The sequence below is a fragment of the Hemitrygon akajei genome, chromosome 4 (genome assembly GCF_048418815.1).
Source record: "Hemitrygon akajei chromosome 4, sHemAka1.3, whole genome shotgun sequence".
Taxonomy (NCBI): domain Eukaryota; kingdom Metazoa; phylum Chordata; class Chondrichthyes; order Myliobatiformes; family Dasyatidae; genus Hemitrygon; species Hemitrygon akajei.
Window position 1 is genome coordinate 18,302,518 of NC_133127.1, and position 17,346 is coordinate 18,319,863.

The following is a 17,346-nucleotide window of genomic DNA, read 5'->3' on the forward strand; positions in this document are numbered from 1 at the left end:
ATCCTGGTCTTACTATACCTAAACAAAAAGAATCAAATGTGTTGGAAAAATGAAACATAAATGCTGAAAGTCTGAAATAAAATAGGAAAAGATGGAAACATTCAGAACTGAGGCAACGTTCTCTGGTCATGGTCACTGAGTCATAGAGTGCTACAGCATAGCATAGCATAGCAAAAGGCCTTTTGGCCCATTTAGTCCATATCAAACTGTAATTGAACTGGTCTGAAATCTTCTGTTATAGATGGTGACTGAGTGTTCAAAGAATTTTCTGCTTTCAAATTTGTGTTGTTAAATTATTCTCTTCACCAACATCAGTGGCCTCTGGAGGGTAAGTTTCATAAATCCACTATCCTTTGTGTGAAAAACTGCAGACAGAGATAGACTAAGAAATGTAAAACTTAATTTTAGAAGTATGCCCTTCTTCCACAAATGGATCGTGAGTCAGAGGCATCTTGCAGCATGTAATTTTCATAAAAGTGCCATATCATCTGATGCAATTGTGTTATCATGGTTACTCAAGGAAACTAATAAACTATGAGGTTGAAAATGAAACGGGGAGAACATAAGTAACCATGCAATTAAAGGCAACTATTTGTATAAAACTCAAACACTGAACATACAGGCACCAAAATGTGTGGCAACACTTGCGGGCTGCCCCCAGCACATAAGACTAAAAGACAATAAGATACAGGAATAGCAGTAGACCATGTGTCCATTGAGTCTCCTCCACCATTCCATCATAACTGGTTTATTTATCTTGTTAACACTATTCTCCTGCTTTCTCCCCGTAACCTTTGACGCTCTTACTAGTCAAGAAACTATCAACCTCCGCCTTAAATATACCCAATGACTTGCCCTCACATCCATCTGTGGCAATGAAGTCCACAGATTCACCATGCTTTAAGTAAGAAATTCCTCCTCATCCCTGTTCTTAAGGAATGTTCTTGTATTCAGAGCCTGTACCCTCTGGTCTAGACTCCCCCCTTTAAGAATAATCCACTCCATATCACCTCTTATCTCGGTCTTTCAATATACAATAGGTTTTAACGAGATCCCCGCTCATTCTTCTAAACTCCAGTGAGTACAAGCCCAGAGCTATCAAGCACTCCTCATACATTAACCCTTTCATTCCCAGGATCATTCTTGGACCCTCCGCTGGACCTTCTCCAAAGCCAGCACATCTTTTCTTAGGTAACGGTCCCACACTGCTCACGATACACCAAATGTGGTCTGACTAATACCTTATAAAGTGTCAGCATTACGTCCTTGTTTTTATATTCCAGTCCTCTTGAACTGAATCCTTAGGTTGTGTTGGTTGTTAATGCAAGCGACGTGTTTCACTGTATGTTTTTATGGACGCGTGATAAATAAACACATGATAAAAAAACGTGGTACACCTGATACACGATAATATAGCTGATAAATAAATCTGAATCTGAAACTTTGGTTATGCTGCACTTGGAGATTTGTGAGCAACCCATCACCAGAACCATGTGGAGGCTTTGGAGAGGATGCAGCAGAGGTTTGCCAGGCTGCTGCCTGGATTCGAGAGCATGTGCTATCAGGAGAGGTTCCCCTTTTCCCTCTCTCACCTTATCTCCTTTCCCACCTATCATCTCCCTCTGGTGCTTCCTCCCCACTTTTCGTTCTTCCATGGCCCTCTGTCCTCTTCTATCCAACTCCTCCTTCTCTAGCCCTGTATCTCTTTCACCAATCAACATCCCAGCTCTTTACTTCATCCCTCTGCCTCCCGGTTTCACCTATCACCTTGTGTTTCTCTCTCCCTTCACCCCAGCTTTTAACAATATAACCATTACAGCACGGAAACAGGCCCTCTTGGCCCTTCTAGTCTGTGCCGAATGCTTACTTTCACCTAGTCCCACTGACCTGCACTCAGCCCATAACACTCCATTCCTCTACTCCATTTAAGTCGACTCCTCAGCTTTTTTTCTCCCATCCTGCCAAGGGGTCTCAGCCCGAAATGTCGACTGTACTCTTTTCCATGGATGCTGCCTGGCCTACTGAGAATCTCCAGCATTTTGTGTGTGTTGCTCGCATTTCCAGCATCTGCAGACTTTCTCTTGCTTGTGATTGGACAAGCTTGTGTTGTTTTTTCTGAAGGGTCATAGGTTGAAGAAAGAACAGATAGCTTTATCAAATTATGGGGGACAGAGGTAGGGTCGAGAGCCAGAACCTTATCCCCTGGGTAAGAATGGCAAATACTATGGGGAATAGTTTTAAGCTGAGAAGGGGAACAAAGGTGTGCGGAGTAACACACACAATGCTGGCGCAACTCAGCAGAGCAGATAACTTCTATGGAGAGGGATAAATAGTCAATGTTTCAGGCGTAGACCCTTCATCAGGACTGGAAATGAAGGGGGAAGAAGCCAGAATGAAAAGGTGGGGGAAGGGGGAGGTATACAAGCTGGCAGGTGATAGGTGAGACCAGATAAGGGGGAGGATGGGTGGACGGGCGGAGGAAGGGGATGATGTAAGAAGCAGGGTGGTGATAGGTGCAAGAGGTAAAGGACCGCAGAAGAAGAAATCTGACAGGAGAGGACAGTTGACCTTAGGAGAAAGGGAAGGAGAAGGAGCACCAGAGGGAGATGATGGCCAGGTGAGGAGTAAAGAAGGGGGAGAAGGGAGCCAATATTGGGGAATAAAAAAGAGAGAAGGGGAAGGGGGGAGAAATTACCCCAAGTTAGAGAAACCAAAGTGCAGGGTAATTTTCTTTACACAGAAAGTGGTGGATACTTAGAACGCACTACAAGTGCAATGATGAAAGTAGATACGAAGGTGGCATTCAAGAGGCTTTTAGACGCATGAGGATTGGAAAGATGTAGATCATGGCTTCAGGCAGAATGAAATAGTATTATCTGGCATCATGTTTGGCTCAGGGATCATGGACAGAAGGACTTGTTCCTGAACTGTACTCTTCAAAGTTCTGTTTTAAGAATCCAGTATTGAATGAATTGAATTCAGTCCAACTACGTTTAATCAGTAGCAGCTTCTTAAAACATTTCATCCTTGGTATATTTTTAATGTTGTTATTGTGATGTGAGTACTATGCTTGTAGCTTGCCTCAGGGACAACTAGCACGTAGTCGAGGACAGGAGTCTTTTGTAGACCAGAGTGAGGAAAGGATTTTATCATCTCCAAGGACACAAGTGAACTGAATAGATTTTTACTGCAATTAGCACACTTTATAACAATTTTCTGATATCATCAGGATTAACAGCACTAACTGAATTTGATTTAATGCCATGTATCTTCGCAGATACAAAGTCTTTGGATTGCAATCCAGAGTCCAAGCTAGTAAACAATCACAGAAATGCCATCCCCACCACTGAGCACATCTACAAGGAGAACTGCCACTAGAAAGCAGCATCCACCATCAAGGACCCCCATCATATAGGCTATGCTCTCTCCTTACCGCTGTCATCAGGCAGGAGAGGTACAGGAACCTTAGGTCCCGCAACACCAGGTTCAGGGACGGTTATTACCCTACAAACATCAGGCTATTAAATCAACATGAATAACTTCACACCGCAGTGTTGAATTAATTTCACAAACTGTGGACGCAATTTCAAGAACTCTACAACTCGTGTTCTCAGTATGTAATCTTGTATGTATATATGTATGTTTATGTATGTGTGTGTGTATATATATATGTAATTTATGTATGTATTATTGAGTTCTTTATTTATCTGTCTATTATCTACTGTATCTCCTCATTTATTTATTTGTTTATTTGCACAATTTGTCTTCTGTTGCACATTGGTTGCTTTTGTCTTTGTTTATGTATCGTTTTCATTAATTATATGTATTTATTTGTTTTCCTGTAAATGCCTGCAAGAAAATAAATCTTAATATGGTATATGGTGACATATATGTACTTTGATAATAAATGCACTTTGCCTTTGACTAATGTTCTCAAACCTTCTTTAAACATTCGCAACTATTATTCATTTCACAATCTTTAACAATTTAACAGGATTTAATTTGTTCAATAATTACACCTTTCACAATAGCTCATTGAATTTAAGCCAATCAACAGTAAAACATTTCCTTTAAGGAGAAAATGATGTCCGCAGGATTTAACAAAACCACCAAATGAGAGACTTTATGTTAAGGGACTAAAGAAACCAGGATTGTCCTCAGAGCAGAGAAAACTGAGGGGAAATTTCACTGAAGAGTCCACAATTGTTCCTCATTGGATAAACAGAATCAAGCTAAAGCAAACCGATTAAATAATGTAATTTTTCTCTCATTCCTGCACAGAGTGTAGATGTCAAGAGCAAGCCTATATTTATTTCTCTTGGTAATTATTGTCCCTGAGAGGATGCTGGTGAGGAAATCTCACCGTGAATCACTGCAGTCTTTATTACGAGGTGAACTGCGCTTTTAATGCTGTTGCGTGGTAGGTTAGGCCAGTGGTCTCCAACCGCTGGGCCGCGGCCTGGTGGTTGGGGACCACTGGGTTAGGCTGGTGAAAAATCATATGTGTTTCAATATGTCTGGAGTCAGTGTTGGCTAAAAGTTACAGGTGGCAGATTGCTTCCCATAGAAACATTTTCTGATGACACAATCCTCTGTTAAATAACTCTTGAATGGACCCTTTAATGTCTCTGGCTATCCATCCCATAGGATGATGATGGTTCCTTTCAGTCAGTTAGTGGGGTTTGATATGTGCGCCCTGGAGTGGCTGTACAGGCCGATCCTTGACAGGCACTGCTTGCCACATACTTGGCTGGTGAAGCCTGGAGGGGCAGCAGAGGCAGAAGCTCTGTTGTGGCACTTCCTGTGCCTTTCCTTTGTTGCCTCTATGAGCTTGTTCTCAGCAGCGTCCACACCTTTTCTGATGGTGTTCCTCCACTGTAAGTGATCTTGAGCCAGATCCTCCCATGTTGATGGGGCAACGTCAGCTTTCTTGAGGCTCCTGTGCAGAACATTCTTGTACCGTAGTCGCTGGCCTCCTCGTTTTCGGGTGCCACTGGACAGTTGGCTGCACAAGATGTCCTTGGGCAGTCTTCAATCAGGCATTCTGACAAGATGTCCTGCCCAGCGCAGTTGGACTGACATCACCAAGGTTGAAACTGCTGGCATTCCGGCTCGAGAGAGGACCTAGGTATTGGAGACCTTGTCTCGCCAGGTGATCTTCATCAGAGAACGTAGGTGATGCTGCTGCAGTTGGTCAAGCTGGCGTAAGTGACTCTGATATGGGCACCATGTCTCACATCTGTATAGCAAGTCTGATATGACAATGGCCCTGTATACCTTGCACCTGGTGGCCAACTGATGTTCTGTGACCAAACTCGATCTTTCAGCTGACCAAAGGCAAAGCAGGCTTTTCTGGTTCTTGACTCAATCTCTACATCCTGAGAAGCTGAGGATGATATTATGCTGCCCAGGTAGCAAAACTTGTTGACAGCATTGAGACGAGTGTCATCAATGAGGACAGTTCGTTCTCCATAGCTTGAGCCAGGAGGTGGTTGGTACAAAACTTCCGTCTTTTTCAGGATGATTGTCGGTCTGAAGCTTTTGGCTGCACTGGCAAAGCGACTGGTGATCTCCTGTAAGTCTTTGAGAGAGTGGGCAACCAGTGCACAGTCATCAGCAAACTGTAGCTCATGCGCCACAATGTCCCTGACTTTTGTTTTTGTTCTCAGTCTTGCGAGGTTGAGGAGCTCGCCATCAACACTCGTTTGTAGGAAGGCCCCTGACCTCAGGTCTGATGTGGCATCCTGAAGAACAGCAGCGAAGACTAGTCCAAACAGAGTAGGAGCCAAAACACAACCCTGTTTTACGCCGTTGCTGATGGGAAATGGGTCTGACAACTCACCACACATGTTGATCCGGCCTTCCATGCCTTCGTGGAAATGATGGATGATGTTGATTAGGCATGGGTGGGGGGGTAACCGAATTTTGGTAGGAGCTTCCACAGGCCATCTCTGCCAACAGTGTCAAACACTTTGGTTAGGTCAACAAATATGACATAGAGACTTCTCTGCTGCTCAACACATTTCTCTTGGAGCTGCCTCAGTGAGAAGATCATGTCCACTGTACTACGGCCTGTTTGAAAACCACACTGGCTTTCTGGAAGGATGTTGTCGCTGATAGGTCACCTGTCAGGTCACTCGTCTGAGTACCGTGTAACTCAGTACTACCTGTCGCACGGTCGGGTGGTCGACGACTAAACCGGCTCCCCCACCAGGCTTGTCTGGAGAGGAGGGTGGCTAGACACCCTGCAGGACGAAAAACAAGGCCTGTCAAAGGGTGGATGAACCCTGTCGTGGGGTCAACAACCATCGAGCAAACACGTACCGTGAAGCACGGAAAGGGCATCCCTTGCATCAACCCTTTAGTATGACATAGATGAACTCTTGATCTCTCAGTCTACCTTGTCATGGCCCTTATATTTGTCTACATGTAGCACACACACTCTGCAGCTGTAACTCTGTATTCTACATTCCATAAAGTTTTTCATTTCCTACTATCTCAATGTTTAGAATAATTTGACTGGATGGTATGTAAACAACTTTTCACTCTATCTTGGTACATAGAACATTACAGCACAGAACAGGCCATTCAGCCCTCAACATTCTGCCCATCTCTTAACCTCCTCTAAGATCAACCTAAAACTTAGCTTCTACAGAACTCTCTGTTTTACTATCATCCATGTGCCCATCTAAGTGTTTCTGAAACACCCCTGACGTATCTGCCTCAACCACCACCCCTGGCAGGACCTTCCATGCACCCACCACTCTCTCTGTAAAATGTTTACCTCTGACATCTCATACTTTCTTCCAATCACTTTGAAATTAAACCCTCTTGTATTAGCCATTTCCCCCCTGGGAAAAAGTCTTTGACTATCCACTGGATCTAAACCTCTTATCATCTCGTACACTTCCATCAGGTCATCTCTCATTCTCCCTCACTCCAGAGAAAAAAGCTCTTAGCTCGCTCAGCCTAGCCTCATAAGGCAAGCAGCATCCTGATAATTCTCCTCTGCATCCTCTCTAAAACTTCTACATCTTTCCTGTAATGAGGTGACCAGAACTGAATACAATATTCCAAGCGTGGTCCAACAGGGTTTTATAGAGCTGTAACATGTGACAATGATAAACCAATTACACTTATCAGTAGTTCGTGGTCATTATTACACCTTTGCTTGTAATCTGAGAAAGTACATCCACCAATTTCAGAGCAGCATAATCCCACAAACAGTGATGAAACTTTACCCAGATACAATTCTGTCAGTGATGTCAGCTGAAGAATAAGCACTGGCCGGGCAACAGGACAGAGCTTCCCCGAGATAACAGATGGGGCGATGAGTTAATGTTTCATCCTCGGATGCTGCACAATTCACTGCCTAGACTTCTGTTTGACTGAGTCATGGCTAACAGCTAAAAAAGATTTGAAGCCATACTTGTGACATTTAAAGGAATTTAATGTTCTTAATTATATGGTTTTACTGTCATAGCAACGGAGGGCTGCAAAAAACAGCTACAGAACACTTCACAAAATTCACTCAGATTGTTATTCGGCTCACAAGAAGATTTGTAAAAGTTATACTGATGCTTACAGAGTAAGGCCCTGATATTGCAGCATCCAGTTCATGTTATGACAATAACTATAGTCGTGTATATTAGATTTCAGCATTAATGATGATGTTGAAAGCTATCCAGTGAGGTTTCTTTCTGTGTCATGTCAATCTTCCCATTGTCACCTTCCTAAAAATAGTATACAAAAAAAATATGGAATTCATCACAGAAATAATTTCCACCTACTTTGCCCAATTTGCCACCTCGTACATACATTAACTGGTATGGCGTGCAATAGAGAGTGAAAATAGCAGCTGGTTTAAGTTCGGGTTGATGTTAGTAAATTCAGTGAGAAATTCATTCAGTGAAGGGAGGGAGGGTGTGAAGTGGGAACAACATGTCAGAAGCACTCCTTTTACCTTGCTGTTCTCGTCTCGCCCAACAAAACCATCTCAGCCCTTAACACTTCACATGCCAGCGCAGCAGGGATACTACATGGAACATGCAGCACAATGACATGTCCCTTACCCAGTATGCCTGTGACAAAAGTGGCACCAAACTAAATAAAACCTATCTGCCTGCACGTGACCCTTAGCTCTTCATTCCCTGCATGTTTATGCGGCTGATTAAATGCCTCTTAAACACCGCTATCACATCCACACACCACCGCCACATCGGCCAGCATGTTCAGTGCACCTACTGCTTACCCCACACATAGAGAGCTGGTACATTGTTCGAGGAAGCTGGCCCTGGTTAGTGGAAGCAGGAGCATAATGGTTAGATTACTGAAACGGCATCTAGAGTTCCGGACCATTAATGCAGACGCATTAAATCCAGCCAGCACCATCCTCCCCACCATCTTCAAAAGGCGATGCTTCACAAGGGTGGCATCCATCAGTAAGGACCCTCACCACCCAGGACATGCCCTCTGCTCATTACTAACATCAGAAAGGAGGTACAGGAGCCCAAAGACACACTCAATGTTTTAGGCCATCAGATCTCTAAACGGTCCATAAATCTGTGAACACTATTTTTCTATTTTTGCTTTCCTTGTGCACTTCTTATTTAATATCATATATATATTACTGAATTTATAATATATTTTATGTATTGCACTGTCCTGCTTTTGCAAAACAACACATTTCACAACATATGTCAGTGATACCAAATTCGGATTCTGATTCTGATTCAGCTGGGGAATATAATTAAACTAAATTTTAATATGCTTGTTAGAACAATTACTCTACAACTTTATTGTAGAGGTCTGTCTGAGTCATTGATGTCCGGCAGGGGAGGAAAGCTGCTGTACTGCCCAGATGTGACTCCAGACCCACCAATACAATTGATCTGTTACTGTCTGCTCAGAGCAGTGGACAACAGCTTTAGACAACTAATGTTCAGCACTGCTTGTGGGGTCCACAGTCTGTGAACAAGTAACAACAGGTCACTAGTCAGGCTGGTATTTTCCACAAGGTGAGGCCAAGCCTGTTCATTTTCTCCACATCAGTGCATGTGCAGTAACAGTCTCACAGTGTTATATAGTGCGGAAACAGGCCTTTTACAGTCATAGATCTGGAATACAAGTGTTGGATTGGAGGATTGTCCTACATGGAGACCTCTACTGTCTAAAGTTTAGAAGGAAGAGAAACAATCTTACTGAAGTATTCAAAGCCCTCACAGAGCTTGACAATGTAGATTCAGGAATGATATTTCCCCTAGCTTGCATGTCTACATCCAAAAGTATCAGTCTCAAAATTAGGGATTTTCTGTTCAAGACTGCAATGAGATTTCATCCGGAATTTCACAGAGAAGAGTTTGTGGAGGTTCAGTCACTGAGTATATTAAAGACAGGATTTTAGATATTATGGGAATTGAGGGATGTGGGTGACCTTATAGAGCAGGGGTTCCTAATGTGGGTTCTACAGTCCCCTCGGTTAATGGTAGGAGTCCATGGCATAAAAAAGTTTGAAACCCCTGGTCGAGGGGGCTATATGCAGGCAGATGAGACTGGCTCAAAGAAACATGGTCAGCGAGGATGAGATGGGTCAACAGGCCTATTTTTATGCTGCAAGACTAAGGATAATGCAGTAGTGAGGTAAAAGATACACCATTGTTTCATGAAACAGACATGAAGGGCTGAACAGTCTATGGCTACATCAATTTCTTCGAACAGTTAACGGCAGTTCAGTGGGTTGGTTGGGCACGAGAGGGAAAAGGTGAAAGTGAGGAACACACCTCAGAGTCACACAGCATGGAAACAGGATCTTCAATCCTACTGGCCCATGCCAACCAAGATGTCTAACTAACCACTGCCATTTGGTGATATCCCTTTAAACCTTTCCTATCCATTTACCTGTCTAAGTATCTTTGAAATGTTAAGGTGCATACCTCATCTACTTCCTCTGGCAACATTCCATATCCTTCTGGATGAAAAATCTGTCGCTATTAAATCCCTCCCCTCTCGCGTTAAATCTATATGCTCACCTCTGCCCTTATCTCTTTTACTATTTCCATTCTAGTTCTCCTCCCACTTTGTTTCCTCTGATGGCATGAACATCCATTTATCTATTTTCCTGTAACTTCCCCCCCCCTTCCCTTTCTTCAATTTCCCATGCTTCCCCCCTTTCCCCTTCTCTTTGCCTCACCTCGCTTTGGTGCCCCTCCACCTTCCCTTTCTCCTGTGGTTCACTATGCTCTCCTGTCAGAGCTGTTTACACCTTCCACATATTCCCTTCCAGCCTCTCACTCCATCTCCCCTCCCAGGCTTTCACCTGACCTCACCTATCACCTGCCAGCCTCCTTCCCCTCTCCCCAACTTCTTATTCCTGCTTATTCCCCCTTTCTTTCCAGTCCTGATAAAGGGTCCAGGCCAAAATGTCGACTGTTTTATTCCTCTCATAGATGCTGCCTGATCTGTTGAGTTCCTCCAGCATTTTGTGTGTGGGTTCCCTGTACAATCTAGTTTTGGGGACAAAGACTGCACATTAACCCTTTCTGTGCCTCTCATAATGTGAGGTGATGCATTTTGGAAGGGCAAACCAGAAGACTGAGCACAGGATTAATGGTCAATTACTTAAGAGTGTGGATGAAAAAAAGGACCTTGGGGTTCAAATCCATACATCCCTCAAGGTCGCTGCACAGGTTGATAGGGTAGTTAAAAAGGCCTATGGGATGCTAGGCTTCATTAACAGGGGGATTGAGTTCAAGAGTAGAGAGGTCATTTTGCAACTCTACAAATCTCTGGTGAGCCCACACTTAGAGTATTGTGTTCATTTCTGGTCACCTCAATATAAGAAGGATGTGGAAGCTATGGAGAGGGTGCAGAGGAGATTTACCAGGATGTTGCCTGGATTGGAGAACAAGTCATATGAAGCAAGGTTAGCAGAGCTGGGACTTTTCTCTTTGGAGCGTAGAAGAATGAGAGGGGACTTGATAGAGGTCTACAAGATTATGAGAGGCATAGACAGGGTGGATAGTCAGTACCTGTTTCCCAGGGCACCAATAACAAACACCAGAGGGCATATGTACAAAATTAAGGGAGGGAAGTTTAGGGGAGACATCAGGGGTAAGTTTTTTTTACACAGAGGGTTGTGAGGGCCTGAAATGACTTGCCAGGGATGGTGGTGGAGGCTAAAACATTAGGGTATTTAAGGGCCTCTTGGAAAGGCACATGGATGAAAGAAAAATGGAGGGTTATGGGGTAGTGTGGGTTTAGTATTTTTTTAAGGATTATATGGGTCTGCACAACATGGAGGGCTGAAGGGTCTGTACTGTGCTGTACTGTTCTATGGTTCTATGATTTTATACACCTATTGCAGCGTGACCAGAACTGTATACACAGAAAATCTGCAGACGCTGGAAATCCAAGCAACACACACAAAATGCTGGAGGAACTCAGCAGGCCAGGCTGCACCTATGGAAAAAGAGTGAAGTCCACCTATCGGGCGAGACCCTTCAGCAGGCTTCAATCAGCTGGAGTCCTGATGAAGGGTCTCGGCCCGAAACGTCGACTGTTCACCCGTTTCCATAGATGCTGCCTGGCCTGTTGAGTTCCCCCAGCATTTTGTGTGTGTCGCTTGTATAGTGAGTGAGACGCATGAAAAGAGGAGCTCACCTATCCACACTGATTACACACAGGGTCATGATAGAAGCCGTGCAGCACATGACATCCATGGCGATGAAAACGTTGCAGAAAACTTTGCCGAAGAGCCACTCTCCCCCGAGCAGGTCAGTGATGATCACGAACGGCATGACGGCCAGAGCCACCGAGAGGTCGGCGGCCGCCAGACTCACCACCAGGTAGTTGGAAGGCTGCCGGAGCTTCTTGACGATGCAGACCGAGATGATGACCATGGCGTTGCCTGCGATGGTCCACAGGGTGATGATGGACAGCACGACCCCGATTATGACTTTCTCCACGTCGCCATACAGCAAAATCTCCTCGCCGCAATCGGTGGAGTTGCTCAGGTTGGCCAGCAGGCTGGGGTAAGGGGTTTCCGTGGGGGAGGTTGAGAGAGCTAGCTCCTGCCGGTGGCCGAGGGTCTCTGCGTGGTCTAGAGCCCGCTGGCTGAGTTGGATGGGGTCGGCGTGGACAACCATTGCTGACGGGAAGAGGGAGAGGGAAAGTGACTCCGAGAGCGCCGAAATGGCCCAGGCAGCTCTCTCGGGTCTGGCGATTGGCCAAACCCCCTCAGGACTCTATGTGGCAAAGACACCTGCTCCCCATTCCTTCACCGCCGCCTTGCTCGAGCCTCCCGTCTCCTGGACCAGAGAGCGACACACACATCGCTCCCTTCCAGACCATCGCCACCCCGCAACAACCCCGTACAGTCCGGCTTCCGCGCCGCTCAGGATGTCAGTCGTCTGTTAGCCTCCGAGTCTTTATCGCCTTCAAAAACTCAGTCTCTTCGCGGCTTACGGGCTACACAGAATCGAGCTGTAGCCCACTTCCTCAGTCGCAGTTGCTGGCGGCTGGCTGACTCGAGGCAAGCTCCACCGGCTCGCTTACAAACCCATTTCACTCGACAAAAAAAGTTTGTCAAACGGATGCAACTCGACCGCTGCCTTGAGTCTCATCGAACAGAAATACTCGTTTTACCTCAGAATCGATTTTAAAAAAAAAATAACAGCAAATTCTCAGCCAGAACGCATTTCGATTCCAATCCACCTTCTATATGTTGGTCCGGGGACAGGTTAACCGGTTCCCCCCTCGGAGACGGAATTCAGGAATGTACGCGAGAGGTGCGAATGCTCCGTCTCCCCGGCGAGACGGGCAGCTTTGAGGAAAGGGATGGAGTGGGAGAGGACGGATAAGCGACCCTCTCTATTTATGTAAAACAGTAGCCGGGGGGCAGCAATCTGTTCGTGCCTTCGCTGAGCCGTCGGGAGCGAGCTTGCAAATGCGGCGAACGATAGCGTTAACCCCATCATATCTGCGTGAGCGGAACGGACAAGGGGGGAAGAATCTGCGGTTAAAAGTGGGATTCACCGGACACTGCAGATGCTAGAATTGGGATCAGTAAATAAACTGCTGGAGGAACTCAGAGTCAGTCAGCATCTGTGGAGGTAGGCGAGGGGAGGGGGGGATAGTCAGGGTTTCGACTAACTCTCTACCTCCGCAGATGCTGCTCGACCTGCGTAGTTCCCCCAGCACCCTGCACGGGAGGGGAATGTTTAACTGCCATTAAATATATGCCGATAATTTGTACTGATATATTTTGTGAGGGGAGAAATACATTCAGTGGCCACTTTATTAGGTACACTGTACACTTGCTGGTTAATGCAAATATCTAATCAGCCAATCATGTGGCAGCAACTCAATGCATAAAAGCATGTAGACATGGTCAAGAGGTTCAATTGTTGTTCAGACCAAACATAAAAATGGGGAAGAAATGTGATCAATGTAGCTTTGACCGTGGAACGATTCTGGGTGCCAGACAGGGTGGTTTGAGTATCTCAGACACTGCTGATCTCCCAGGATTTTCACTCATAACAGCCTCTAGAGTTTACAGAGAATGGTGTGAAAAACAAAACAAAGCAGTGAGCAGCAGTTCTGTAGGTTAAAACGCCTTGTTAGTGAGAAGGGTCAGAGGAGAATAGCCAGAGTGGTTCAAGCTGACAATAACTCAAATAACCACGCATTAGCACAGTGGTCTGCAGAGAACATCTCTGAATGCACAACACCTCGAACCTGAAGTGGATGGGCTACAACAGCAGAAGACCACAAACCTACACTCAGAGGCCATTTTATTAGGTACAGGAGGTATCTAGCAAAGAGGCCAATGAGTGTATATTGTGAAGGGGAAAATACTTCACTGGCAAATAAGCATTTCACTCCAGCAATCTGCTATGGCTTAAATGCCAGTAAAAATTGGTTTCCGCTTTGCGGACAGAATGATTCCGTAACCAATTACCTGCCTCTCCTTCACTGCTTTCTCTGCTATGCTTTGCTGGCACGAGTATCTTCACCCTCACATCTCGCTCCACAATCCAGAATCCTTTCCCTCACATTTCAACACTTTAATTGTTTTCAAAACTTCAGCCCCTGCCTGTCCCTTTCAGGAGAAATAATGGGGAAGCTGTAGGACACAAAATAGTACAGATCAGTACAGGCCCTTCAGCCCACTATGTTGTGCCTATCTTTTAACCTACTCCACGAACAAACTAACCCTTCCCTCCTACATACCCCTCAATTTTTTTTTCATCCATGTACCTATCTAAGAGACATTTTAAATGTCCTTAATATCTTTACCACCACACCTGGAGGCAAGTTTCATACACACACCACTGTCTTTGTTAAAAAAAGCTCCTGACATCACCCCTATACTCTCCTCCCACCGTCTTAAAGTTATACCCTCTTGTATGAGCCATTTCTACACAGAAAAAAGTACCTGGCTGCCCACATGTTCTACATAGAAAATGGTTTGTATGGCCAAGGCAGAGAATGCATACATGGAGAGGGAAGATCAGAATCAGGTTCAATATCACCAGCATACATTGTGAAATTTGGTGATTTTGTGGCAGCAGTACAGTGCAATATGTAATAATAGAGAAAAAGCTGTGAATCACAGTAAATATATATATATAAAATCGTTAAATTAAGTAGTGCAAAAATAGAAATAAAAAAAGTAGTGAGGTAGTGTTCAAGAGTTCAATGTCCATTTAGGAATCAGATGGTAAAGGGGAAGAAGCTGTTCCTGAATCGTTGAGAGTGTGCCTTCAGGCTTCTGCATCTCCTACCTGATGGTAGGAATGAGAACAAGGCATGACCTGGCTGACGAGATTCCTTAATAATAGCTGTTGCCTTTTTGAGGCATCGCTTCTTGAAGCCCCAGATACAATGGAGGTTAGTGCCCATGATGGAGAGGACTCTAGAGGGATGGGGACAGGTGCAGGCAAATGATGATGGATAGATAGATAGATAGATACTTTATTCATCCCCATGGGGAAATTCAACTTTTTTCCAATGTCCCATACACTCGTTGTAGCAAAACTAATTACATACAATACTTAACTCAGTAAAAAATATGATATACATCTAAATCACTATCTCAAAAAGCATTAATAATAGCTTTTAAAAAGTTCTTAAGTCCTGGCGGTAGAATTGTAAAGCCTAATGGCATTGGGGAGTATTGACCTCTTCATCCTGTCTGAGGAGCATTGCATCGATAGTAACCTGTTGCTGAAACTGCTTCTCTGTCTCTGGATGGTGCTATGTAGAGGATGTTCAGAGTTATTCATAATTGACCGTAGCCTACTCAGCGCCCTTCGCTCAGCTACCGATGTTAAACTCTCCAATAGGACTGACTTTGATAGACATCTTGGTCAGTACAAACAAGTTGGGTTGAAGAGGCTGTACTGTTCTGTGTTCTGAGTGCTCTGTTCTGTGACATTAACACAGCAGACCAAGTATAGGTAAATGAGATTAGCATAGCTGGTTACATAATGACCTCATGTAACCTGGAAAAGTGTGAAATAATACACTTTGAATGATTGAATTTGAAGGTAGAATACAGGATTAATGATGGGAATCTTAGCAGAGGGATCTTAGTACCATGTCCATAGATCCCTCAAAGGTGCTACGCAAGCTGAAATAGTTGTTAAGAAGGCATATTTTGCATTGGCCTTCATTTATCAGGGGATTCCGTTCAAGATTCACAATATTTTGTTCAGTTCTGGTTGCCTCATTTATAGGAAGAATGTGAAGAGGGTACAGAGGAGATTTACCAGGATGCTGCCTGGATTGGAGAGCATGCCTTATAATGATAGGTTGAGTGAGCTATGGTTTTTCTCTTTGGAGCGAAGGAGGATGAGAGGAGACTTCATGGAGTTATACAAGATGATAAGATGCGTAGATCGAGAGGATGGTTAGAGACTTTAACCCAAGGCGGAAATGGCTAATACACAATGGCACAATTTTAAGGTGACTGAAGGATGTATGAGGATGTCAGAGGTAAGTTTTTTTTACACAGAGTGGTGAGTGTGTGGAACACCCTGTCAGAGGTGATGATAGAGGCAGATACATTAGTGACATTTAAGAAACTCTTAAATAGATACATGGGTTATAGAAAAGGGGGCTATGTGGGAGTGAAGAATTAGATTGACTTTAGAGTGGGTTAAAAGGTTGGCACAGCATTGTGGGCTGAAGGGCCTATACTCTGTTGTAATGTTCTATTGTAAACCTAATTCCATGCCCTATTGTCTCTATGACTATCCTGGTTCAAGGAGGCTTGCTTTGTGTTTGAGGTGGCTAGGATTCAAGTCAAAGCTTAGGAATGTTCCCTGGCTGGATAGTCCTGACTGCTGATATTGACAGTGGAAGATAGTGTTGGGGTTAATCCACAAGCAGCTTTGATGTCAGTCCAGTTTATTTGGCTGTGAATTGGATTGAAGTTCCCCAATGACAAACTGGAGGCAACTTTGCTAAATTTTAACATAGATAAGCATCAGCACTTTTCAAAATTCAACACGATGTAAATCCATTGGCTTTCAGTTGCCAGGAGACATTCCATCTTGTAAGAAAAAGCTACTGGGCTTTGTAGCACAGCAAGTTAAATGTAACTCCAATGCCTATTGTGATGGAAGTTTATCGACCAGAAACATTTACCTAGTGTCTCTCCACTTTGATGTGAATTTCCAATGTTTCCTCTATTTCAGCTTTCCGGTGTCTATGAGTTGTTTATTGATTCATGGGATGAGCTGGTTACTTGCAAAGCTGGGACATTTTCCCTCATTCCTATTTGCCTTTGAGTGGGTGATGGGTAGGTCTTAAACATCTGAATTCCTTGTCAAGAAGGAGCTCCCAAGATGGGGAGAGATGTCCATGGTATTGACCTAATTGAAACCAAGAAGTGACAATATTTCCAAACTTGGGTTATTGCTTACTTACTGTCCATTATGCTGCTGGCATTATGGCAGCAATGAAGGTCCTCAACTTCTGTCTGTCCATACTATCGCAGTCAGATGTAGAAGGGTTCTTCACTGCTGTTTCTGTAACAATGATTTTGACCAGTCAGGGTTGTTAGCCTTGAGCTGAACCCCATGATCCCCATGGTGGACCACTCTTAATCTGGCCTCTAACCTTTGACCTGTTTGGTATGGGTGACCCTATCAAGAGCCAAATCACAAGGCCCTGAGTCTAGGTGATATAGCTCTCTAGGTCATTGATGAATGCAAGCCTCCAAAGCCTATGACAAGGTTGCAGTCCTCTTAAAGGAAACTTGCATCATATGTATCAGATATTGGAGCAGGAGTTAGATTGATTATCAATAAGATTGAAAAAGTACAGAGAAAATTTGCAAGG

The 17,346-nt window shown here is 44.3% G+C and overlaps 1 protein-coding gene across 1 annotated transcript in view; it reads right to left on the bottom strand.

The window, feature by feature from the left end:
* LOC140725888 (5-hydroxytryptamine receptor 7-like) overlaps positions 1–12,841 on the bottom strand; it is a 57,746-nt gene extending 44,905 nt beyond the window's left edge. The window contains exon 1 of the mRNA XM_073041826.1: positions 11,659–12,841. Coding sequence (XP_072897927.1) covers positions 11,659–12,143 — 485 coding nt within the window. The 5' untranslated portion in view covers positions 12,144–12,841. The remainder of the gene's footprint in view (positions 1–11,658) is intronic.
* Between the last annotated feature and the right edge of the window lie 4,505 nt (positions 12,842–17,346).